Raw genomic sequence first — 24,801 nt, 5'->3', positions numbered from 1 at the left:
TGACACCGCACGCATATGCGCATCAAAAAATGGTGGAGCCGGATTCGTGCTGGTTCAGAGGACAAGCGGAGCTACCCACCGTGTGGTAGATGTTTCCATGGTCCCAGCAGCCGCAATCCTGCTGTGGTACACAAAGTCTGTCGCTGAGCACAAAGCCGCTGTCACAGACGCAACCCTCTGTGCACGCCTCTGTGCTCCGACAGTCGCCCTCTGTGCTTGCGTGCAGGCAGGTGTTTGGGCAAAGCGAGGCACAATCCGTGTAGTGGGAGTTTGCCAGGCAGGACAGCGCTAATGGACATTAACAACAACAACGAGCAACGGTTAGACTGGAATACTTTCTGCACTGAACACCAGGCCCAATTAATGTGTATGTAAAATTCTGCTTTTTTGCCTATTGCTGGAAAAAAATGAGCAAGTCAGTGAATAATTGTGACAATGTGAGCAGTTGGTTTAGCCAAATAACTGCAGAATGTGCTCCTCTGCCAACATATAAATTCAGCCCAAGATGTAAACCACAACATAAAACAAGCAGTTGATAATAAAACAAATATTTAAAGTTTACACAGTAATAGCAAAGTTTACCATAATAAATCTCAACACAGTTATTGTGTTTAGCTGCTATCTCTACTTGCAATATGCTTTCAATCCCTTCAGCACCATTCATAATACAATTTAATGCGCGTTTTATAACCTGTACGTAGGTGCAATTTTGTGTCTACGTGAAATATATATTGGTAAGTACTCTGTATGTCTATCATTAATATAATAGTTATAGCACTGTAAACTGGCCACACATACAATCCCGGGTGAGGTGTATATGTTCCATATAGACTCACGACAGAAGGTCTCATTACGCCACTGAATGTTCACTCCCTCAACACGGCAGGCCTCCGCATATGCCTGTAAGCTGTCGCACAGGATGCTCGCCATGTCGCTGTATTGACCCATGTCGAATGTGCAAGTCGTGACGTAGTCCTGGGGGTTGATGACATGATGACAACTTGCAAAAGGGCCAGTGGGTGAAGTGAGGACTTGGCACCTCTTGTTAAAGGATTTCTCATGCCTCCAAGTGGACTGTACAGGCTCCACACCCAGCTTGCAGCTGAAATGAGAGAACTCAACGGTTGAGGCTTGCAACGAGACTGATCGCTTCAGTGGACACATTCAGCTCTTGCTTGAACTTTAAATTCCCATACTCTTCGGTTCTTTCGGTAAAGTCACGTAGGTATAAAATAAAATAAATCACGACATCTCGGGCGCAACACAAGCGGTCGTCCTCAGGCGGAAAAATATAATCCAGCAGTGGAACTGCTGAACCAGCGAGAGAGTAGTTACAATAAGATTATATATGTGGCGATGGGCAAGCAAGCAGGGTCTGAGCTGGAAAGGAACTCCATTTACGGACGTAAGCACGTCAGTTGTGTTAATGGGGGAGATTAGGGAGAGAGGGATTAGGGAGGGAGATTAGCATGAATGCGCTTCCGTCGCCGCATAAGCCCGCATATGTGCACAACAGCAGTGTTAATGAAAGATTAGCACCATGAGAGTGCAATCCAAAGGACGTGAACATGAGAGTGCAATCCAAAGGGGAATGTGAGCCTGAGAGGTACAATCCAAAGGACATATGAGCATGAGAGTGCAATGCAAAGGACATGTGAGCATGAGCGGTGCAATCCAATACCTCTGCCGTTGTTGATAATTGTTTTAACGCTGTGGGCTGACACGAATTTGATTCATGAAGCCACCCAGATATATAAACACAGACACAACTTCAACCAAGATGGGTACAACTGAACAATCATTGGAAGGACGTTATTAACCAGGTAAAGTCTTAACTGACTGTGATGTCTCCATCCTACCTGCCTATGTCAGCTGTTATTTTCGACTCTCTGTGTCTCTCTCTCTATTTGCCTCTCTCTTAGATCTCTCACATGTCTTTTGGATTGCACCTCTCAGGCTCACATGTCCTTTGGATTGCACTCTCATGGTGCTAATCTCTTATTAACACTGCTGTTGTGCGCATATGCCGGCATGATACTCTTATCCGGCGACGGAAGAGCTTTCATGCAAATCTCCCTCCCTAATCCATCTCTCCCTACGACGTAGATGGAGTTCCTTTCCAGCTCAGACCCCGCTTGCTTGCCCATCGCCACATATATAACCTTGTTGTAACAGCTCTCTCGCTGGTTCAGCAGTTCCACTGCTGGATTATATTTTTTTCCGCCTGAGGACGACCGCTTGTGTTGCGATCGAAATGTCGTGATATATTATTTTTTATTTTGTTTCATTTTTCTACCTATATAACCTCTTGCTGCAGTAGTTCTCTCGCTATACTTCTCCTGCCTCAGCAGTTCGTCTGCTGTATTTTTTCACCTGAAGACGATTGCTCGCGTTGCAATCGAAACGTCGTGATTTTGTATTATTATAAATCTACGTGACTTCACCGAAAGACGCAAAGAGTATGTACACATACAGTACCGGTAATGGGTGTTAAATACCGATATAAGGATGGTATAGATAGACATACAGCTTAGGATTACAGTAATATTCAAATAGTGACGTTCAAGGGTTATTGTCAAAGACAAAGATGGTTTATCAGTAGGAGAATTTGGTTTAGGAGAAACTGTTATTGATTAACCGGACTTGGACACCAGTCACGTGGTTAATGGCGACTCGGTTGATGATTGCTGTGTGTGGCACACGTGCTGTTGCATTTTACAGATTTACCACAATAAATGTGTTTGCCCTCATGATTTACTTACAATATTATTTTCTGGGGCAAACTGTAGACAAACAATACTGTGCAAATTACGGGTTTACCTTCATAATTATATAAACATGCATTTCAAATTACAGTACAGTAGTGTACACGAATAGGCCATATGTATGTCCTGTACAAGCCTCCACTCACTCCTTATCATCAGCATCCTCCACGTTCCAGCTGTTCCCGAGCTCACTGTTATCGGATGCCAGCCAGCCGTTGGGCATCAATAAATCGTCAGTGTGGTTCAAGTTGTAGTTTCCACACAAACCACACACCTGTTGTAGTAGCACAACACAACATAAACGAGAGCACGGTAAATTTACATACAAAACTTGTCACCTTGATCATTAAAACTACCTCATGGCTAGCTTGAAATGCCTTATTTCTCCTCGATGCGGTTTATAGTTACAATTTTGATGTGGGGTGGGAAATTTGATCTGAGAATGCATTCTCTCACATCAATTGTATTGTTCATCATTTGGTTCATCCCATTTGTTTAAATTAGCCTTAATTTAAATTGTCATATCATTTTCATTTATGATTTATAATACATTTTTGGATAAGATTTCATAAGTTTAATTTATGTTAGAAAATCTCCTCCATCGGACATAGCCAATAAAGAAGGGGACACGTGCCAATGACTGCGATCCACAACATTTAACCATATTGGTTGCGAAAGCATACTTGTTAAATTTGAATTGCACAAGTTGTAAAACAAAGATTTTTACATGTATAAAGTGTAATACAAATACATTTTAACATATGAATTATTAAGCATGCCTATGAAAACCAATTCAGCCTTCTCCATGTGCACTGTATGCATGTGCGCATAGCCCCCGCTTCTTTTGAGGCATTGTAAATCTATCTACGGGGTATATCCTGTTATCCACACTTATCCGAGGACTTTGAACTGGAAATAATCCAGGAGCGGTCTCCTGTAAGCACGTCATTCTATCTATTCCCTGAGCTTTCGTACGGATAGGAGTGACTCGGAAATGGCGGCACAATCTCCCTATTCACGTTTATCAGTGCATTGCTGCTTACACGAGAGAAGTTAAACGCACGGATAAACACGTATAGCAGGATCTACGTGTAGCGGCACATAGTTTCAGCCAAAGATTGACTGCATTATAGACGCCTGCATACATTTAAGCGTGCAAATTAGCATACGATTCTGCATTTCCATCCACGTTTACAGCATGTGTAGGAAACATGTACAGAATGTTTACCACTTGTACCAAGGTCTGCTACAATGAAAACTGCAATTACCTTATTGGCATAAGCACTTGGTAGAGTTATTGAGAGGTGATGCACACCATCAAATTTGATCACCAACCCAAAGTCTGTCACCACATGCACGTAGCTTCCAATAATGCTGAACTGCACTCCAGGAACCAAACTTTTGATAATTGGGGTCTTGACTTTCTTTCCATTGAGCTATAAAACAAAGATAAAATGTCAATACAAAAAAATTAGATGCGTGTGAAATTAAGTAATTGCCAAAACATGCAGCACAGATATTAAACATCACGTTGAATATTTACAGTTATTCAAAGTCTCACATGGATGGGATAAAGCAGATCTGCTGATGTGTGGTTCATGTGCGGTTCATGTGCAGTTGTGCATACCAGAATCACGTTCTTTTTCTTTAGTTGGATGCGGTCACTGCCAATGTCCACGTAAACTTGCTTGAGGTAGGAGGCATTCGGCTGCCCCCGCTCTTCGTTCTTAGCCAATATGGTAAAGGGTGTCACGTGGTCGGCATTGCAGACGCTCACCAGTTGGTAGGTGCACGTGCCCATGTAGGTTATCAGTGCAGAATCAAACGTGAAATAGTGAGGATCTCCAGCCACGTGACACGTGGCACTCACTACAAATGGGAAGAAAATATTGTGGTTAAGCAGTTGTAGTACTGCTGTGTACACGAAACTAGATTGCTCCTGGCCAACATTCGTTCTGGGAAATTCTCATGAAATTACAATATGTTTGTGGGAATCAAATAATGCCTAATGAGATAGCGAGATCATTGGAATTCTATAATAACCAGTATTTTCAATAGGTTGTTAGAAAAGCATCCCATCTAGTGGATATCATAAAATTGTCACTAAAATCTTACCTGATGGACATCCAATAATTTTCAATTCATTAATGAGAATATTTGGATGATTATTAATCTGTCATATAATCCAATTCATGGTATGCTTTAACAGCCTAAGGATCATCAAATAGAATCCTATTCATATGAACGGAGTTTGTTTTATGGCTGAAGGAGATGCTGCACGAATCTACATTTCACATCCTAGGAATCTCTTTAACACGTAGGCTTTCGCGACCATAATTGAAATTTGGGTCAGATCACGTAACTTAAATGTCGTAAATATCAGTGAAACGCATTCCCAATTGTTAAATGTTCTGCGATTGCTCTCCAACACCGTCAGTACTGCTGAAGCGGTAATAAATTGGCGCGTTTCTTTACACAACAACTTTATTTATCGGCTGTCGTCAGGTGGAGGAGAGTGGATACAATTCCTCTTGTCTAAAATAAATGCATATATATGGCATGTACATTTTATAAAGTGTGTGGTTTTTTTTACCTGGAGGGGGAGGAGTTGGAGTTGTACTGCAGATATCTGCAATATTAAAATCATACAGCACAATTAGCACATGATGTACAACAAATAAAATAAAATATGGCATTCCATAACAAACTTGCCATTCACCAATTACTCCCATGCAAATTTACCTCTGGGATCGCAGACTTTGACACAGAAATTGTCGAGGGCAATATCACTCCCGTCTGTATGTCCGCGAACTCCTTCCACTAAAAACTAAAACATCAATTAAAACAACACCAAAACTTGATTTACATCAACGTCCACATACACAGGAGTCATTAAAAGGCCCTTACACTATCTTCAAAATTCATATTGCACAGCCTTTATGTTTTGGTGTATTTAAATGATGCGTTGTGTTCCGATGTGCTCGCTGCCTTCTGTGTCACAACGTTTGTGCATACATTGGTATGCCAGTGGAACCTTTGCAAACAAATGTTTTTAATTAACTTAACCATTCTATTTGAGTCATGCTAGATAGATCAAGATCATGGAACTCCTACAGATAGCAGAGCGTCGTATACAATTATATCAAAGAACAGCCGCAGATGATATCATAACTACTTCTGGAATAATTTCAAAAGGTCACCCACATCTGATACTAGATCAAGTGAATGTTGTTTAACCGGCCAGAGAGTGACCTGGTGGCACCTGCTCATGCTTTGTGACTCATCGGTTGTATAACCTACAGCTGCTGCAGGCCAAACGTGAAACATAAAGTGACATGCAATACCCCGGTGTCTACAAACTAAGCTGTGGCTGCGGCAGTAGTTACATTGGGGAAACTAAGCGACATGTCTCGGACCGTGTTCGTGAACATAAGGCAGATCTGAAATACGGTAGGACCCATACCTCAGCCGTGGCTGATCATTGTTTCAACGCTGTGGGCACACACGAAATAGATTTTTCCAAGAGGAAGGTACTCTGCAAGCCCACTGGCTATCAACAAAGATTCGTTCATGAAGCCATCCAGATATATAAACACAGACACAATTGCAACCGAGAAGATGGATACAAACTGAGCAATCATTGGAAGGACGTTATTAAGCAGTTTAAGTCATAACTGGCTGTGATGTTTCCATCCTATCTGCTGATGCTAGCAGTTATTTCTGTCTCTCTGAGTTACATACACGCTAAATGTCTCACTAACACAGCCACCGCTGCTCCTTTTCCTCGATGTGGTGTTGTCCCTCGTTTTTTTTTTATGAGCTGGATGTCTCACTAGCACAGCCACCGTTGCGTTGGTTCGTTTACATTGACATGCTAATCTCTCACAATACAATGGCCACCTCCACAGCTGCGTCGTCGTCGTGGAGGTACATCACCGATCTTACATTTACATGCAAATTCCACCTCTAGCCCCGCACACTTACCCTTGGGCTGAGCACATCTCAAGCCTATATAACTTCGTGTTTCAGCAGCTCTCCCGCTGTATTTTATCTTGCCTTGGCAGCTCTCTCGCTATATTTTTCACCTGATGACGATTGTTTGTGTTGTGATTGAAACGTCGTGATAATTTGATTATTTTTCTATCTACGTGGCTTTACCAAAAGACCCAAAAAATATAAAGTGTAAATTGATATGGCAGTTATTGCTGACTAAAGACTATTCGTTCGACACACTTGATAACCTAGTTTAATCACAGGCATAGCCCAGATTCAAGCTCATAATCTCAACATTGATGGTTCAGTGCTCTAACACAAGCATTTTGAGTCAACTAAGATACAGAGCCACTTGGTATCCCACTGGGTCAGTTAGCAGAAATATAGTTTGAAGTTAAAAAGAGAACCCTGTAGCCATGTGATTGCTATAAAACCTTCAGTAAAGCATATGATTGCATGTTCTTGCCTGCACTTCTCCAGTCTCAGAGTACATGATTTCAGCTAGAATCCATGCCTTCCCTTGGTTTCCTCGCAGAGACCAAACAGCAGGCCCTGTGAGCCCTCCTGTAAGAATTGGAATAAAAAAATATATAGATTACAGTTTACGACATTTTATTCAATTTCAAAACGTTATCCCAGAAATTCTCATTGAAGGACTCCATGTAATGATATTCATTATCAGCATTTATTGATTTGTTTTTTTAAATAATTGTAATGATGGGTAAAGCGAATGACTCAAGTGTATCACGCTTATAGGACATCCATTCCTGCATGATCCAACAACCCGACCTCCAAGTCACCCAGCTTATTGATCAGGAACGTGGGTGTAAGGCCCAAGAGTGCAAGTATGGTAAAAAAAATAATGCTTTAAGCTTCTACCACAAATGCGGCATAATTACTTCGCATGATTCCTTAACATTATTAATGTATTACTAACGACAAAAATACGTATTTTTAAAAATGGTTACTGATCTAAATCATGAACTGCAAATCTTGAGATGAAATATTGTAAATTTAGCATAACATTTTAAAGCAATGGCAGCGTTTGAAAATGAAACCACCAACTGTATTACAATAATATAGCAAATATAATAACCAGTTCATTAGCGTACATTTCATAGGACATGCTGACTGTAATTTGAGAATGTAACATAATCACTGTTCTCTCTGGTTCTTTTGGTAAAGTCAAAGAACCAGAGAGTATGGATTCCTGCAGTCACGAAAGCTTCAAATCAAGATTATAATCACTGTTCTTCGTGACAACCATCAAGATGAAGCGTCCAGCTCTCCGCATCTTCACTGAAGGGCAATGGATTTGAGGGCTGAAACTATTGTTACGATAAGGTATCAAATATTTTGCTGCAGGAAACTTTAATCAATCTTTATTTTATGTGGCAATATTGCCCTAAAGTAGGCATCAGTGCACATCACAACAGAACGGTACCGCTGGCATACTACAACAGCAGTTAGAAAATAACTCCGTGACGCCCTCAGCAGCTAACACCAACTGAGCGGACAAAATTGCAACCACGCGCAAAATAAAGTGCAGCCGCGTGCAATGAATAGCATAAGAAAGGTAAGGAGTAAATACACATAATTGAAATAAATAATAAAGAGACAGTTTTTATTATTTTTTTTATTTTATGGGTGAGCAAGTGCGCCCACCGCAACTTATAACAAATCAGGACACAACGGGGGGTTGTATCACTTGTGTAGTGTAGCACAAGTCGGAGACGAGGTAGTTGCAGGAGGCACCTTCGTTATTATCACTCTCAACTTGAAATGTTCGCCCGCAGCTTCCCGATGTCGTATAGCCCAGCCTAACACAACCCTAACCGCGTTAAACTGACGGCGTCGACCGGGACAGCCAACTATCTGGCCGCGCAATAACAGAGTTAAGGCGGCAGCGACGAAGGCGGCAAAGACGACAGCGACGACGAGACGAGTCCAATCCCAGAACCGACAGCCTGGAGCTCTCGCTCTCTGCTGCTTATATCCTACTCGGCGAGGCCTGGCTCCGCCCTCGCCGCACCTTCCTTCTGGAAACAACTAGCGGGTTCCAGGGGCTTCTCGGTGAGGTCTCTAGTGACCCCTGCCCCAGTTCTTCCGCCCTGCTTGCACACCCGTGTATATACTCAACGGCGTGTGCGCTAACTGTCCACCGCAGTTGCTGCCGCTGGCCAGCAGTTAGCGCTGTGTCACTACACTTGGAGTAAAGGAAGAACTTCAATAAGAAATATACAATCTGAGGATTGTACTTCATGTCAAATTACGTCACGTAGCTAGTCCAATTAAGTTTACAAATAATAAATTCAGCTTACCTTTTTTAACGTAAACATTGATTGCCATGTCAGCTGCTGTCCCAAACATGTAGTAGTGAAAGCGCAGCACCAAGCAGCCAGGGGAGGTGAGCAGTGGACTCTCCAGTTGCAGTCTGTCCCCAGGGCTGGTGTAATACGAGTCCAGCAGGAGGTAATTCCCAACTACACAACCCATAAAGTGGAAATACACTGATAAACATGGATGCACTTGCACACACAACAGACGGAATCGCCTCTTATTGGCAACTCCCATTGCCTTTGGCTGGAATCTGACCGCAAAATGCCCGTTAAGTGTCGCAATTTCAAAGATAACAAAATAGTCCCGTTGCAAATGCCCCCTCTGTGTTAATCTGTGCCTTAGCGCTCTACTCATTTCCTACTGTGGATTAGTGGAAATTATGGTTTGATTGATCATGGTGATGAAGGTAGTGATGATAATGATGGTGATAGATTGAACATGATTATACAGCACAATATACTTACATGTTTTACAAGTTGGGCTAGTGGCTACCATAATTGTGAAGTTATGAGAACTTTATTCCATAAATGTAATTTTATTTCAACAGATTGCATCTGACTAGTTTTACAGATAAAGCATTTTGATGAGTAACTAACATATATAAGTACCGATTTATATTGACTCAATTTCTGCCTGTTTTGGCAATGTTGAATTATCTGTGCCAGAGAATCTATAAATTGTGTTGGAAATATGGAATTTCCACAGATGAGGATGATCACCGCCCAGTGTTCTGTGTGTAGAGATCCTATGACTGCCATCGACATTATTCACAGCACATCATGGGCCAAGGTTGCTGGCACTGTAGTACAGTGCGCTAACCACTACACATCACCCTTAGTGTTGAATAAAATGCACACATGCACACACAGGCTTGGATACTGGGGGTGGCAAAGGGTAGTGATAAGACAACAGGTGGGGCAGAAATCAATAGTTGGGATGGGTAGGTCTTAGGGAGGCAGAACACCCATTGTTGTAAGTTGTAAATTTGAATCTTGACTTAAAGCGTTCGTAACTGCAGGAATTCATATTCTTGGGTCTTTCGGTAAAGTCACGTCGATAGGTTCAAAGAAAATAACAAAATAACAAAAAACTACGACGTTTCGATCGTAACTCAAGCAATCGTCATCAGGAGAAAAAAGAGTGGTAAAGCTGCTGAGGCAGGCTGTTTTTAAAGGTTTGAAATGGGTGTAGCCCAAGGGTCATAAACGAAGTGGGCGGGGCTAGTGATGTTAAAGTGAGAAATTTGCATGTAAATGTAAGGTCGGAGAGCTACATCCATGACGACGATTCGGAGGTGGCTATTGTATTGTGAGAGATTAGGATGTCAATATAAGATCGCAGAGCCACCGCCACATCGAGGACACGAGCGACGGAGGCTGTGTTAGTGTGAGGCATTTAACCTGTTCATATAAAACCAGAGAGTCGAAAATAACTACTAACTTCGGAAGGTAGGATGGAAACATCACAGCCAGTTATGACTTAAACTGGTTAATCACGTCCTTCAAATGATTGCTCAGTTTGTACCCATCTTCTCGTTGAAATTGTGTCTGTGTCTATATATATGGATGGCTTTATGAACGAATCTTTGTTGATAGCCAGTGGGTTTGCAAAGTACCTTCGTCTTAGAGAATCTATTTCGTGTGAGCCCACCGCATTAAAACAATAATCAGCCACGGCCGAGGTATTGGTCCTGCCGTGTTTCAGATCTGCCTTATGTTCACGAACACGGTCCGAGACATGTTGCTTAGTTTTCCCAATGTAATTACTGCCACAGACACAGCTTAATTTGTAGACGCCGGGGTATTGCATGTCAGGGAACACATCCTTTACAGATGGGATCAGATCACGAATTTTATGTACTGTGTTAAATCGAATCTGGATCTTGTGTTTGCTCATGATTTTGGAAATCTTTTTACGTATGGCAAGGTAATGGTTTTGATAGGGTCTGATTATCCATTCATCTTGAGAGCTTGGTGTAAATTGTAAATTTTATGAAAGGTACAAACAGCCAGGTCGAGTGAAGTCATCATCGGGCCCCGTGCCCTCTGTATCTGTCTGTCCAAGCCACAGCTCCCAGTCTCCATCATCCTCTTCGCTGTTGCGCCATTGACACAGTCCCTCGTTCTTGTCAAAATCACACCCGCTCACACACACTGTTGCATTTGGAAAATGGGGAAAATGGAAAGTTGGTCATTACAATCACTAAAAGTGCATTGTCTACATTTATTTTAGTAATTAAGATTCTGGAATTGTGCAAATCCTTCAATAAAACGCAGCAATAGCACAAGTGTAAAAAAAACCTTCCCAGCAGAGGTAATACAATTGGGCTTGTGTAAAGATTGTTTTATTATCGCCTGCATTTTTTTAGGAATGGGAATGTTGCACAAACAATATTTAATTTAAAAAAATGCATGCATATCTATTTAATTTTATATTTCAGTGAGCAAATAACAGTTGGTAAGACAAGGTCCCATTCGTGAGTTTAATTCTTGGTTAATATCAGCTCAACTCCATCATCATCACATGATCCTCCTCGTCATCCTACTGGAGCCAGTGAAATGAGCCCCACCTGGTTAGGCTGACATACTTTTGCAGGAAAATCAACAGTGGTTGTCTAATGGATATAATGACCATTACCATAGGAAAGTGGAATTTACACTACTAGACCAGGACCATTCATGGATTTCAGAACCGCCCAATACATGAGAACACTGGCTACCGTATGGATGTAGTGAATGCTGATATTGTGTGCTCACCTGCACATTTTCCTGCTATTACCATGATGTCATCCAGGGCTATGTCACTTGATTTTGTGTATCCGCTAACTCCCTCTATGATGATCTAGAGACGACATCAATTCACAATTTCAATGTGTGGAATTCACCCTCATACAGTGTTCATGAATAACACACAACAAGTACAACGTTAATATTACTAGATTACTGAAGGACAGTTACTAAAGTTAGTCATGACTATTTAGTACTTTTGTCATTCGTCATTGACATTTGCCTTTTTTCCGCACCTCCAATTAGCACGATTGGCTATGTAAGGTGCGAAAGAAGTTCAACACACATACGCACATACAAAAATGTAATCAATATTATGTGAGAGTAAACCGACCTGACTGCTGGCCGCGGCTTGGATGGTAATGGATCCCTGCAACCAGGCACTGCTCTGCTGCCCTACGACGTTCCAAACGTGCGTCTCTATGTCGTCGTCCAGGACGTACACGTTTAGCGTCATCAGGTTGTCGCCAGACATGTGGTACCAGAAGCTCAGGCAGATATTTTGGTGGGAGTTAATGCTGGGGCTCTGAAGTCGCACTGCTCCTCTAGAGACGAGGGTTATTGAGTCCGAGTAGATGTAGGAGGTCGCTGAAAAAGAGGCAATCCATTACTGTTCAAGACCTTGATCTTTTATTATTTTTTACAGTTGAATTTTTAGTTTCGATTTCTTTTTTGGCATGGATAACATTACAGGCCATTCCCTACTGTGTGAGCTGTTTTTAGTCTGTGTGCCACAGCAGAAATATGTACAGTGAGGGAAAAAAGTATTTGATCCCCTGCTGATTTTGTACGTTTGCCCACTGACAAAGAAATGATCAGTCTATAATTTTAATGGTAGGTTTATTTGAACAGTGAGAGACAGAATAACAACAAAAAATCCAGAAAAACGCATGTCAAAAATTTTATAAATTGATGTGCATTTTAATGAGGGAAATAAGCATTTGACCCCTCTGCAAAACATGACTTAGTACTTTGTGGCAAAACCCTTGTTGGCAATCACAGAGGTCAGACGTTTTTTGTAGTTGGCCACCAGGTTTGCACAGATCTCAGGAGGGATTTTGTCCCACTCCTCTTTGCAGATCTTCTCCAAGTCATTAAGGTTTCGAGGCTGACGTTTGGTAACTCGAACCTTCAGCTCCCTCCACAGATTTTCTATGGGATTAAGGTCTGGAGACTGGCTAGGCCACTCCAGGACCTTAATGTGCTTCTTCTTGAGCCACTCCTTTGTTGCCTTGGCCGTGTGTTTTGGGTCATTGTCATGCTGGAATACCCATCCACGACCCATTTTCAATGCCCTGGCTGAGGGAAGGAGGTTCTCACCCAAGATTTGACGGTACATGGCCCCGTCCATCGTCCCTTTGATGCGGTGAAGTTGTCCTGTCCCCTTAGCAGAAAAACACCCCCAAAGCATAATGTTTCCACCTCCATGTTTGACGGTGGGGATGGTGTTCTTGGGATCATAGGCAGCATTCCGCCTCCTCCAAACACGGCGAGTTGAGTTGATGCCAAAGAGCTCCATTTTGGTCTCATCTGACCACAACACTTTGACCCAGTTGTCCTCTGAATCATTCAGATGTTCATTGGCAAACTTCAGACGGGCATGTATATGTGCTTTCTTGAGCAGGGGGACCTTGCGGGCGCTGCAGGATTTCAGTCCTTCACGGCGTAGTGTGTTACCAACTGTTTTCTTGGTGACTATGGTCCCAGCTGCCTTGAGATCATTGCCAAGATCCTCCCGTGTAGTTCTGGGCTGATTCCTCACCGTTCTCATGATCATTGCAACTCCACGAGGTAAGATCTTGCATGGAGCCCCAGGCCGAGGGAGATTGACAGTTCTTTTGTGTTTCTTCCATTTGCGAATAATCGCACTAACTGTTGTCACCTTCTCACCAAGCTGCTTGGCGATGGTCTTGTAACCCATTCCAGCCTTGTGTAGTTCTACAATCTTGTCCCTGACATCCTTGGAGAGCTCTTTGGTCTTGGCCATGGTGGAGAGTTTGGAATCTGATTGATTGATTGCTTCTGTGAACAGGTGTCTTTTATACAGGTAACAAGCTGAGATTTTTAGCACTCCATTTAAGAGTGTACTCCTAATCTCAGCTCGTTACCTGTATAAAAGACACCTGGGAGCCAGAAATCTTTCTGATTGAGAGGGGGTCAAATACTTATTTCTCTCATTAAAATGCAAATCAATTTATAACATTTTTGACATGCGTTTTTCTGGATTTTGTTGTTGTTATTCTGTCTCTCACTGTTCAAATAAACCTACCATTAAAATTATAGACTGATCATTTCTTTGTCAGTGGGCAAACGTACAAAATCAGCAGGGGATCAAAAACTTTTTTCCCTCACTGTACCACCTATGGTGAATTATGTGATAAGAAAACTTACTAATTTGAATAGGTATTGGCAACAGCTTAATTGTCTTACATTGGGACATGAAAAAAATCCCAACATGGAGGCAGCTCTGCTCAAATATACTACAAATTAACATTGCCACCTTAAATACTGTGACTGATACTACGCATACGTGGCTTTGCATATCGAGGTGGTGGCGGTCAAAACTATTCACCTGCCTTTGTCTTCCCAGTAATTATCACGAAGCAATAATTGTAGCCTGAATTGATGTGACAGAAACCCAGGCTTACTTGGGATATATCAATATAGTGCCCTGCACTAACCATCATACCAACTCATCCCACCCACAGCACATCAGTAGGTGGTGTAGCAAGGACCATGCTTGGCCACCATCTCCCCATTGCTAGTTTTACACACTGCACCACCATGTACTCATTTGAGGCTCAGTTGACCTAGGGGAGGCCCAGGACCATTGCAGATATTTGTCAATGGTGGCCATTAGCAGGGGTTGAACTCGGGTTACCAGCTTCGCAGTGCAGTGTTGTAACCACTACACTACTGCTGTCCACAACACACACACACAAGAAGCTCGTAGCACAATTAATACAACACAACGAGCAGTGCGACCCACAAAAGTGTGTTTCACTCACAGCCTGTGGTGTGATCACCACTTGGTCCAGTATAAGGGTTTGGAGTTTCTCCTGAGTGCCTGATCCAGTCCGCAGCATCGGCACTGAGTTGCACCCAGCTGCACAACGGGGATTCCTCATCATCAAAGTCACAGCTGAGATGCGGTTCTATCAAGAGAGCAAAAACGAATATCAAACACATTAAAGAAGGCTCAGTTATGAAGAAAAGCAATGTATTTAATATTTTTCTCTCATAAATATACAGCGTCAACAAAATTGTGCAGCCATTCATCAATCAACTTTTGGATGAAGGACTCCCCACACAGTGTGGGTCATTTTGTTTGACCTTCACCACACTCTTGAGAGTGGTTTGGTTAACAGGATGTGGGTAATGGGCACCAGGACTGGTTCAAATGCAATTGATGTTAGCCATGGCTCTGGTATAATATACATGTATGAATATTTGGTTTAAAAACTGAATGAATAAGCTCAACATTTTCTTACTTTTTATCTTTGACTCAATTTTATGGCGGTGACACTCAGCAGTGACACATGGCTGAAATGTTGCATTTTTTTACGAGAAGTTGAATCACTTAAACATTACATGAGACCCAACCTGCAGGGTGAAGAGAGCTTTTGGAAGTCGGTGCATGAAGTAGTTTGCTTTAAAAACAAGGCCCGACATCCCAAGCAGAACCCTTCTGAAAAGTATTGAGATAAAGTAAAGCTTTCCCTCGTTGGTTATTAAGAATGCTGCTATTCTAAACTTTCCAGGGAATTGTCCTTTTGTTTGGGTTGTTTTTTTCTTACACAAACATGTAAAAAAACACTTGGAGCTAATCAAAACACAATAGACAATACCATAGATAAAATTATACAATGAAACATCCAATGTTTAATGTGTACCTGGTTTTGGAGCTGGTATGCATGTGCTTGGAGAACTTGACGTTTCTGAAATACACAATATCAATTTTCATGTATATATACACGCTAAAATGTCCATAAGAGGTTTTTTTGGGTTTGATCGCGTAAATATATAAATGTGTTGTTAAACCCGCCACCACCCGACACTAGTACAGCACACCGGGGTGCTGTACTAGTGACGCATGTTCTGTTTACGTGACAACCCTTACTAGTTGGCTGTGTCGGGTAGTGGTGGGTTTAACGACACATTTATATATTTACGTGATTTACCCCAAAAAACCTCTATTATGGATGATATTGGTCGCGAAAGCCTACGCGTTAAACACGCTAAAATGTATTTATGTTGATAAAGCATTTCAGCCATTTTCTTTCTCAATTTTGTTAAAAATTATTTCTCACAAATATGTATTTATGCTGAAAATAAATTTGCCCGAAGCCATTCATGTTTGTTCAACTTATGTAAGAGAAATTGCACAGACTAACAATAAAATTGTGCTAATCATGACCACAGTTTGTTGACCTTAAAGCATAACGTTGTAGGGGACTGTACAAGAGAAGGCTCTAGAAGGCCGAGTTGAGATGGTTGAAAACAGGTTGAGGTGGCTGAAAACAGGTGACCAGAAGGCACTGTCACACGTGTTATAATTAAGTGGGGGGGGGGGGGGCACACTGTCCAATAGGGGCAGGGCCAAGCATTATATAAGGGAGCGCGAGGCCCGCAGTCGAGGGGCTTGCTCGAGGACTAATCGACGACCAGAGGTGGACGACATCGGGGCCGACTGTTCGAGATCGACATAGTGGAAACCATCGGGGTTCACTGTCCAAGGCTCAACATAGTGGAAACTGCCAGGACTGAAGAGCCATAGCCATAATCAGTGTAGCAGTCGTTATGCTCAAACTGTATATACTTTCGGAAAAATAAAACTCAACTCCCCTGAAAATGAATGCCTCCAAGGAGCTTCTTTACAAAATGAAACCTTGCGTGTTATCATCAACACAGATCTAGAACTGGCTCTTTCCCGAATCTAGAATTGGCTAACTCTTCCCCGTTCAAAATATGATTTACTCCAAAGTTTGTCATGAAAGTTAAAATATAGAAAAATGTATATTGAAGAAAGTACAATCATATAGAGTTCATTTGTATGAGTATGTTTAGGCAGCACGTGAATTTTAAAGTATAATAAGTTATATTAGAAGCAATTTCAACAAGGAATATTAAATTGTGGTTTTCTGCCTTTTTGCCAAAAAATTCGACATGAATCTATCAACAAAACACTGATAGGAAGTTGGCAAAATATAAATGTTTTTTCAATGCTAATATCAGAAAATATATAAATTGAACATGAAAACATTGGAAGGCTCACCAATATCATGACAGCCCAGAGTGCCATTCTGCACATTGCAGATCTCATAGGCTCCACATTGCCAGGGATCACAGACCACATCTCCCACACTGACACAGGAGCAATGCAGACTGCAGTTCTGTGTTCCAAACCAGTGATCCCCAAGCTGTAAAATAACAAAACAAATGCATGTCATCATTATCCTCATCAACTATGATTATCATACATATAATGCTGGATGGATCATGAGATTTTATCATTATTTGAAGCAAATATCTTTAGATAATAAAAGCAATCATCAACCGCATCAGAACATCAACAGGCTCTCGCACACATCTCATTCATGAATGGAAAATTAAAGACACAAGCCACAAGGTGAATGTGGCCATGCAACCCAAACCGTGGACTGCATAGTAAACCACTGTAGTCTGCGCTCCTTAAACGGAGGAGGAACAGCAAAACCACACAAACTCTGTCTTGAAGCCCTCTCGCGGTCAACAGACCGTGACATTGGCATTCAGCTCTGGAGCACATTACCATGCATAGGAATAGAATAGTCCTTTGTATGTATGTTGAACTTCTTTCACACCGTATATAGCCATTCGTGCTAATCAGAAAAGGAAGGAAACAAACTAAAAACAAAAAAACTTTTGAAATAAATTAGTTTTCAATCTAGATGATTAAAAAGTGCATAACTCCAGTGGCTTGCTAAGATCGGAAGGAAAAGCGCTCAAAATGGCCATAGAAGCTCATCTGAATGCGCGCGATGGCTTGCCAAAAGTTGCTAAGAAGATGACCACGTTATGGTTTATGCTCCTTGAGATCAACAAGGTATTTTTGTTCATCTGTGGCAAGCATTTAGTGTGGATAATGAGTACGACCTTATAATGTATTAGTTCGGCAACTGGATGCCAATGCAGCTGAGTGGACGGACATGGTTAGATCTTGCAGTACCCGTCATGACACATGCCAAAGAATGTTGTACACACTGCAGCTTGGTAATGCTTTTGGCAGACGTCCCATAGAGTAGTAGGTTGCAATAATCGAGCCTTGTCGATACTATGCTACATGCCACCATGCTGGCTATGTCACCACTCAATAGTGGTCGACGCTGTCTGAGCCCTGATATGGAAATTGCAGAACCTGACTATATTTTGCACATGGTGATCAAACGACATATTCTAGTCCAGTATGGTGCTGAGGCTCTTTAGATTCATAGAAAACTGAATCACGGAGTTTGTAACCACCACATCCAATCCTTCCACAATTTTTTTCGCCTGAGCCCGAATGCCAACCCACAGAACTTCCAATTTTTCTGGATGAAGCAGCATTTTGTTTCGTGCAAATCACATGTGCAATGCTCACGTGGAATCTTTGACTTCATTCCGGAGTACAATTGTGTACATTAATGGAACTTAATATCATGAGTTGAGATGACATTGGGGATCGGAGAGACATATGTTGAAAATAGGAAGGGCCTGAATGCGGACTCCTGTGGTACATCAACTAGGCATGGCATATGCGAGGACTGTTCGTCACCCAGCTTGACAAACTGTGATCAACCACGTATGTTTGACTCAATCCACTCGAGTGCCATGCCAAATACACATTAGCCACCCAATGAGTATCTCATGATCGATAGTGTCGAAGGCAGCTAAGAGGCCAACCAACTCTGTGGCACACCGGTCATCCATGATCTTGTAGAGGTCATCATTGATCTTGATTAGAGCTGTGTCAATGCTATGCAACTTCCGATATGCCTCCTGCAAGGGTTGAATCAATCTGCCCCTAGCAGCAACGTAGGGAAGTGCCCGCTTCAAAGGTACTCATTTGAAATCATACTCAGGTTTGAGATCGGGCGATAGTTTGCGGGGTCACTATGGCTCAAGCCAACTTTTTTCAGGAGCGGTTTTACCTATGCCAATTTGAACCGGTCTGGGAAACAGCTCTCGCTCAAACAAAGAATTGCCAGGTGAACAATGAGTGATGCAACCACGTCCGAGGATAATTTGAGAATCGACAGTGTGGATGTAGTCGAGTGGCGATGTATTATTTGGCAGCCGTTCGATGAGCATCGACACCTCTGCCATTCACGTTGGTGCCAGGGTCTTGAGTTCTGCAATGGTTCCAGATTAATGAAACTCGAATGGCAGACCGGGAGAATGCATTGCCTTCAAGTTAAAAATGTCCATCTTGATCGTCACAATTTTATTGCCGAAGAACGCCGCAAGTACTGTGCACACAACCGGGTTGATTGGATGATGGGTTGTTGAAGTACAGCAGACGCTTCAAGACGCGTCACACAGCATGGGGGTTGCGAACTCAATAATGAGCCAACTCATTATTGAGTGTCGCAGACCATTCTATGATCTGCGAGTCAATGAGTGGGTTGGCAGATCTGGAGGTGGCTCTGTAACAAGTCGGCCAGTCTTTATAGCCAGTTGTGCCAATATATAACACGTAGGCTTTCACGACCAATATTATCCGTAATAAACGGCTTTTTGAGGGTTAAATTATGTGAATATAAATCTGTCGTTAAACCCACCACCACCCGATACAACCAATTAATAAGGTTTGTCACGTAAACAAAACGTGCCAATTAGTTACTAATAAGGCACATCGGTGTGTTGGAGTGTAACCCACAACATTTACAATTTGAGTATGACGTTTTGCTGGCGATTACAGCCAGCTTCATGAGGCGATTAGCTGATTGTAATCACCAGCGAAACATCGTATTTTTGTAAATTTTAACACTATTCAAAATGGAGAGAGTGGGGAACATGCACATGCTTGTATTGTGATGCTTTCCAGCACGTGTTTGTCCTTGGAAGCATTTAATCAGAATTGATAATGGGAGCGCTCACATCATGAGTGCGGAACAGTACATGTGGATTTAACACTTAGGCTTTCACGACCAATATCATCCATAATAAAGGTTTTTTGTGTTAGATCGCGATTTAACCCAAACAACCTATATTATGGAGTACATGTGGAGCTTGGACAGCTTGGATAGTGGCCTGGATGGTGAAGGGGAGGGAGGAATGGCATTAACTCATGTTTCACCTATTAAACATGTATGGTTATTGAGATAACCAAAAATATCCAGCTGTCAGGCTCTCAAACAATTCAGAAGAAAAAAATTGATGACACCGATTCAACAGGTATCCTAAAGTAATCAAAGGTTGTTCTGCAACTGAAAAAGTTCAGTATGAAAGGAAAAAGTTGGAAAGTAAAATTTTTTAAGATGGGATTAACCCACCGGGTGATAGAGGTCGTTGTGGTCCAGGCAGCCACACTGATCTTGAAGGACACACTTGTCTCCTGAGAAAACAAAACCCTCATCACAGACACAGCCCTCCCCACAGGGCTGCTGGCAGGCACCTGGGAGGGTCACATTGCTGCACGTGGCTGGGCACGGTGGGGCACAGCTCTCATAGTGGCTGTCTGCAGGGCATTCGAGCGCTGTCAACACAAACGATAAACATACTCAAGGAGATAAATTACAATGGGGATGCACAACTGCAAGCAGCTATATAAATGAACAAACCACACAGATGTACATTGTGCTTCCACAGAATAAAAACAAGGCCCGGTCTCATGCAATGTGATGTGTTACCAATTAAAGCTCAGAGCGGTTTGCACTCACGACAGAAGGTGCCGTTCCTCCACATGATGACGATGCCATTTTCCGCGCACTCATCAGCATAGGCCTGAAGGGAGCCACAGAGGGTCCCCTTGTCCCCATGTGTCCAGCACTGGTCAAGCACGCAGCTGGTGAACAGCTCCTCAGGATTGACCACTGCATGGCACTCTTTGAACAATCCTGTTCACAAGGGACACACATTTTGCTTGACTCAATTGTCCTCTTTATTGATTACGAAGCAAACTTTCAATAACTAATGCTGCAATAAAAAAAACTTATCACACTGACCATTCACATCTGTGATGATTCCACAGAATGCCTCTGTTTCAAACTCTGCTTGCTCATCTTCATCACAGGGAGGTGGAGGTGGAGCGTCACAGCTACAAATAGACAAAGGTACAAGTCCATAACCACAAACCAGAGGCAAGACTCAAGGTGATGGTAAACAATAGAGAGGTGGCCACTCACTAGGCAGAGCTGTTGTCTGTTTTCCAGCTGTTTCCAAGCTCAGTTGGTGAAGAAGCTTGCGTCCCATCGGGCATCAGATATTCATCAGCACGGTCACCATTAAAGTTTCCTGTTAAAACACAGATTAAACTGTTCACATGTATTGCCTCCAAACTGGATTCAAGTCAACAATACGGGAATGAATGTGAAATTAACTTATAACAACTAAAACCACTTCCAGAACCATGTGTGATGTATGGATGTACGCTAAACTTATTTTACACCGTACATAGCCACCCGCGCTAATCGGAGGTGCGGTCAACTATGCATATGCCAAGCCAGGCCCTGATTTGATAAAACATTGCTAACTTAATACATTTACATTTTAGTTCAAAATATCAGTAAATTTCAACAATGACATTTTTCGATAAACTTTAAATGTTAAAAAGTGACATTCAATGTATGCTGCCTAGTATTCCCGGTAGGTGGCGCCATCGCGATTCAATGGAGGGGAGAGTGGGGAGCGCACCTCCATCAGCACAGGTTGGAAAGTGATGTTGGCTTTCCCAGCTGAGGCGATTCACCTCCCTGAGATTAGGGTTTGTGCACAGATTGGTGCCTCGCAATCAGTGGCGTGTGGCGCATGTCCACGGGGGTGAACTATCGTAGTCCGTTAGCAAGGACATCCATACATTACACATTGCCGCATGTGAAGGGGTGTAATTGGGAATTTCTAAATTGAATTGAAATGTTTCTATATATATATCTTCCAATGTATGCAACCTTTTATTCTTAGAGTACTTAACCCCAAAGCACATTCCTCAGCATGGGCGGGAGAGTCAATATGAAAATGTGTGATGTAACGAGAAGCAATGTCTTCAGTAAAGTGAGTGTACGTTACGCTCAGATTGCAAATTAAGTGAACAATTTCATAACGTGAATGGTGTAATATTTTAATTATAAAAAAAAAACCTAAATATTGGCATTTTACATAATTAATCCTGCATGGTGATTAGATGGCAATAACACAGCAGTGCTTTCTGAACAGAGAACGTAAATAGAACAGTTCAAGCCTTGTCTCAGTGCTGCTATGGAACTCTCACAAACATGGTCTCACCACAGATGCCACAAAGCTCCCCTGCATACTCTCTTGGCACAGTCACTTCCGCCCGATTGTCTCCATTGAATCGAACAATCAGATTAAAGTCAGTCATGAGCACGAGGTATGAGCCACTCAGAGAGACATGTAGCCCTGGCAACACCAGTGGGGGAGTCACCAGCTCCTCATTCAGCTGTAGATCAGCGCACAGGAGACACAGGCATCGCAAGTCATTCCACGTGGGTTCTACTCTTGGTTACCTCACGATCAATGGATAATGTTGCAAAGAAAATTAGTAGGTACCACGTAATTGACAAATGTATCTACAAATACAGTTGAACCTCTCATCTGCATTGCAGTGGTGGAAAATTGGACTTGATATGTACATTGTCTGGATATGTATGGTTTTATCTTGTTTTAATTGTAAGCTTCTTAATTATATTTTATGTTGCTTATCAATGACCGTGTTTCCAACCATCTTAAGAATTCTAAAATGTAGAGTATGATGGTGATATTATCTAATCGAACAACAGTAGAGTCCACTCTGAATGTGAATCAGTGCTCACTGAACTCTTCTAAGGGGATAGAAATAAAACCAGCATACGTTTGAACTCGGATGTAAAATTATATGCTTGTGAGGATTCTAGACAATGATAACTTAAAACATTGATGCATTTATATGAATACCATATTAGAAAAACTCATGCAAATCAGCACTGATATGGAAAAATATTTCCTCCTGCAATATACATCATTTTGGATCCAATTGAAGGATTTAGACCAATGCAATCATCAAGAAAATTTGACAGATGGATAGCCACTTTCAAGTCCTCAATGCTTGTGCAAAGTTGAATTCTCACCAGAAGGGTACGACCCAAGGACAAGGTGATGTTTTGTCCATAGACTTCTGTGTGAACTTCTCTGACAAAAGAGATGGAGCCCTGGTTGCGATACTCGTTGGTTGTCTCCACATTGAAGTAGGGCAGATGAGATGAGCTGTTGCACAGCTTAGCTGTTGTGTAGGTGCACGTTCCCATGAATGCCAGTGAGAGCCCATCAAACGTGACGTAGTGTGGATCTCCATGCACGATGCAGTTTCCAGGCACTGAAAGAGATTTTTAAACATTCACTTTAATGTCCCTCTGTCATAGCCCACTTAATTATGATTTATTTCAATAAACTACAGTCAACGTTTTAGATTAAATTGCCGCTATGATATATTTACCAAAAGTAGGTTCCAATAGTCCTTATGTGATTAAATTGATGAGATATATGACCTGTATCAACTGAATACTCTGTTTGGTTTACTTTAGTTAATATGAGCAGCTCAGATATATTAAAGTGTATGAAGAATGCAACAGTTGCGCCTATTGCAAGTCAATGAATTGTCACAATTCAGGATCACAATTTGATGCAATAAAGAATGCTTTTGTTACTTTTGTGGTGAATGTGGTCCCTTGAGTGGTTGCAACATGTGTGAATCAATTGCACCACAGGGTAGCCAAATGTCCTGTACAACAGGGATACTTCTGGTGATTGGTAAATTATCTTTATAAATTTTTACTTAAAACTATCGTGACTGCAGGAATTTATATTATTGGTTCTTTTGGAAAAGTCACATGACTTTACCGAAAGAAGCAAGAATATCTTCATAAACTCGAAATGGAGACATTTTTTTCTCCGTTAATATAAAAAAATTCTCCCCTCAAATCAGAACTACACTAAATTAAGTTAAAAACAGGCAAGATTTGTTTCAATCTCTCAAATCCGTGTTTGAACCATCAACATGCAATCCTTGAACAATGAGAATTAGTAAATTGCCGGCATTTGGACCAGGAAACTCAGTTTTGAAGGCTCCATGCTTTGTTGAACACATTCAGAGCAATATATATAAGAACAAAAGTTCTGAAACATTTATATTGTAAGTAAATATCCTGGGCAAGAGATATCCATGTGTAGTCCTTGGTTACTTATGCTTGGAGGAGCAGTTGTTGTTGGCGGTGAAATTGTTGTGGTATCTGTGGTAAGAAATATACACAAATATATATATTGATGCATCACAAATGCAAGCATAATTTTATGATTAACACAAAATACGCATACATTATTATAATTTTAGTTGCAATATCACTAACATTTAATGGGCTGAAAAGTCTTTGCAAATGAGTGGTCTTGATCCTTTCTTACATTGGGGGAGGACATGTAGGGAAAATCTTACCATAGCTGTGACAGCCCAAGCTTCCATTCTGCACACTGCAGATCTCGGAGGCTCCACACTGCCAGGGCTCACAGACCACGCCTCCAGCATCGCCACAAGAGCAATGCAGACTGCAGTTCTGTGTTGCAAACCAGCTGTCCCCAAGCTGCGAAAACCAATGCATGATGAGAATCATGAAATATACATAACAGGAAAAGCTTACTGAAACCTTATCTGATATATTTCAACAGCATTGCAACATACATACATTGCATTT

At 41.8% G+C, this 24,801-nt stretch overlaps 1 protein-coding gene across 9 annotated transcripts in view; it reads right to left on the bottom strand.

Moving 5' to 3' along the window:
* Nucleotides 1-24,801, bottom strand: part of LOC144719638 (IgGFc-binding protein-like) — a 112,930-nt gene that overhangs the window by 15,690 nt on the left and 72,439 nt on the right. For 7 of the 9 annotated variants that reach the window (XM_078595766.1, XM_078595768.1, XM_078595770.1 and 4 more), the window contains 23 exons: nucleotides 24,546-24,690; nucleotides 24,298-24,345; nucleotides 23,188-23,432; nucleotides 22,346-22,520; nucleotides 21,250-21,358; nucleotides 21,070-21,161; nucleotides 20,785-20,961; nucleotides 20,398-20,600; nucleotides 17,160-17,304; nucleotides 15,778-15,822; nucleotides 14,893-15,039; nucleotides 12,219-12,472; nucleotides 11,855-11,939; nucleotides 11,105-11,251; nucleotides 9,080-9,241; nucleotides 7,225-7,322; nucleotides 5,508-5,592; nucleotides 5,359-5,394; nucleotides 4,393-4,634; nucleotides 4,034-4,201; nucleotides 2,912-3,039; nucleotides 837-1,102; nucleotides 80-288 (listed from right to left, as the gene is read on the bottom strand). In XM_078595766.1, coding sequence (XP_078451892.1) covers nucleotides 80-288; nucleotides 837-1,102; nucleotides 2,912-3,039; nucleotides 4,034-4,201; nucleotides 4,393-4,634; nucleotides 5,359-5,394; nucleotides 5,508-5,592; nucleotides 7,225-7,322; nucleotides 9,080-9,241; nucleotides 11,105-11,251; nucleotides 11,855-11,939; nucleotides 12,219-12,472; nucleotides 14,893-15,039; nucleotides 15,778-15,822; nucleotides 17,160-17,304; nucleotides 20,398-20,600; nucleotides 20,785-20,961; nucleotides 21,070-21,161; nucleotides 21,250-21,358; nucleotides 22,346-22,520; nucleotides 23,188-23,432; nucleotides 24,298-24,345; nucleotides 24,546-24,690 — 3,411 coding nt within the window. Of the gene's footprint in view, nucleotides 1-79; nucleotides 289-836; nucleotides 1,103-2,911; nucleotides 3,040-4,033; nucleotides 4,202-4,392; nucleotides 4,635-5,358; nucleotides 5,395-5,507; nucleotides 5,593-7,224; nucleotides 7,323-9,079; nucleotides 9,242-11,104; nucleotides 11,252-11,854; nucleotides 11,940-12,218; nucleotides 12,473-14,892; nucleotides 15,040-15,777; nucleotides 15,823-17,159; nucleotides 17,305-20,397; nucleotides 20,601-20,784; nucleotides 20,962-21,069; nucleotides 21,162-21,249; nucleotides 21,359-22,345; nucleotides 22,521-23,187; nucleotides 23,433-24,297; nucleotides 24,346-24,545; nucleotides 24,691-24,801 lie in introns of those variants that run through there. The other 2 variants (XM_078595773.1, XM_078595775.1) reach the window with 2 other exon arrangements.

This window comes from Lampetra planeri, chromosome 6, assembly GCF_965212315.1.
Source record: "Lampetra planeri chromosome 6, kcLamPlan1.2.h2, whole genome shotgun sequence".
NCBI lineage: Eukaryota > Metazoa > Chordata > Hyperoartia > Petromyzontiformes > Petromyzontidae > Lampetra > Lampetra planeri.
This window is presented reverse-complemented; position numbering and strand designations above follow the sequence as displayed.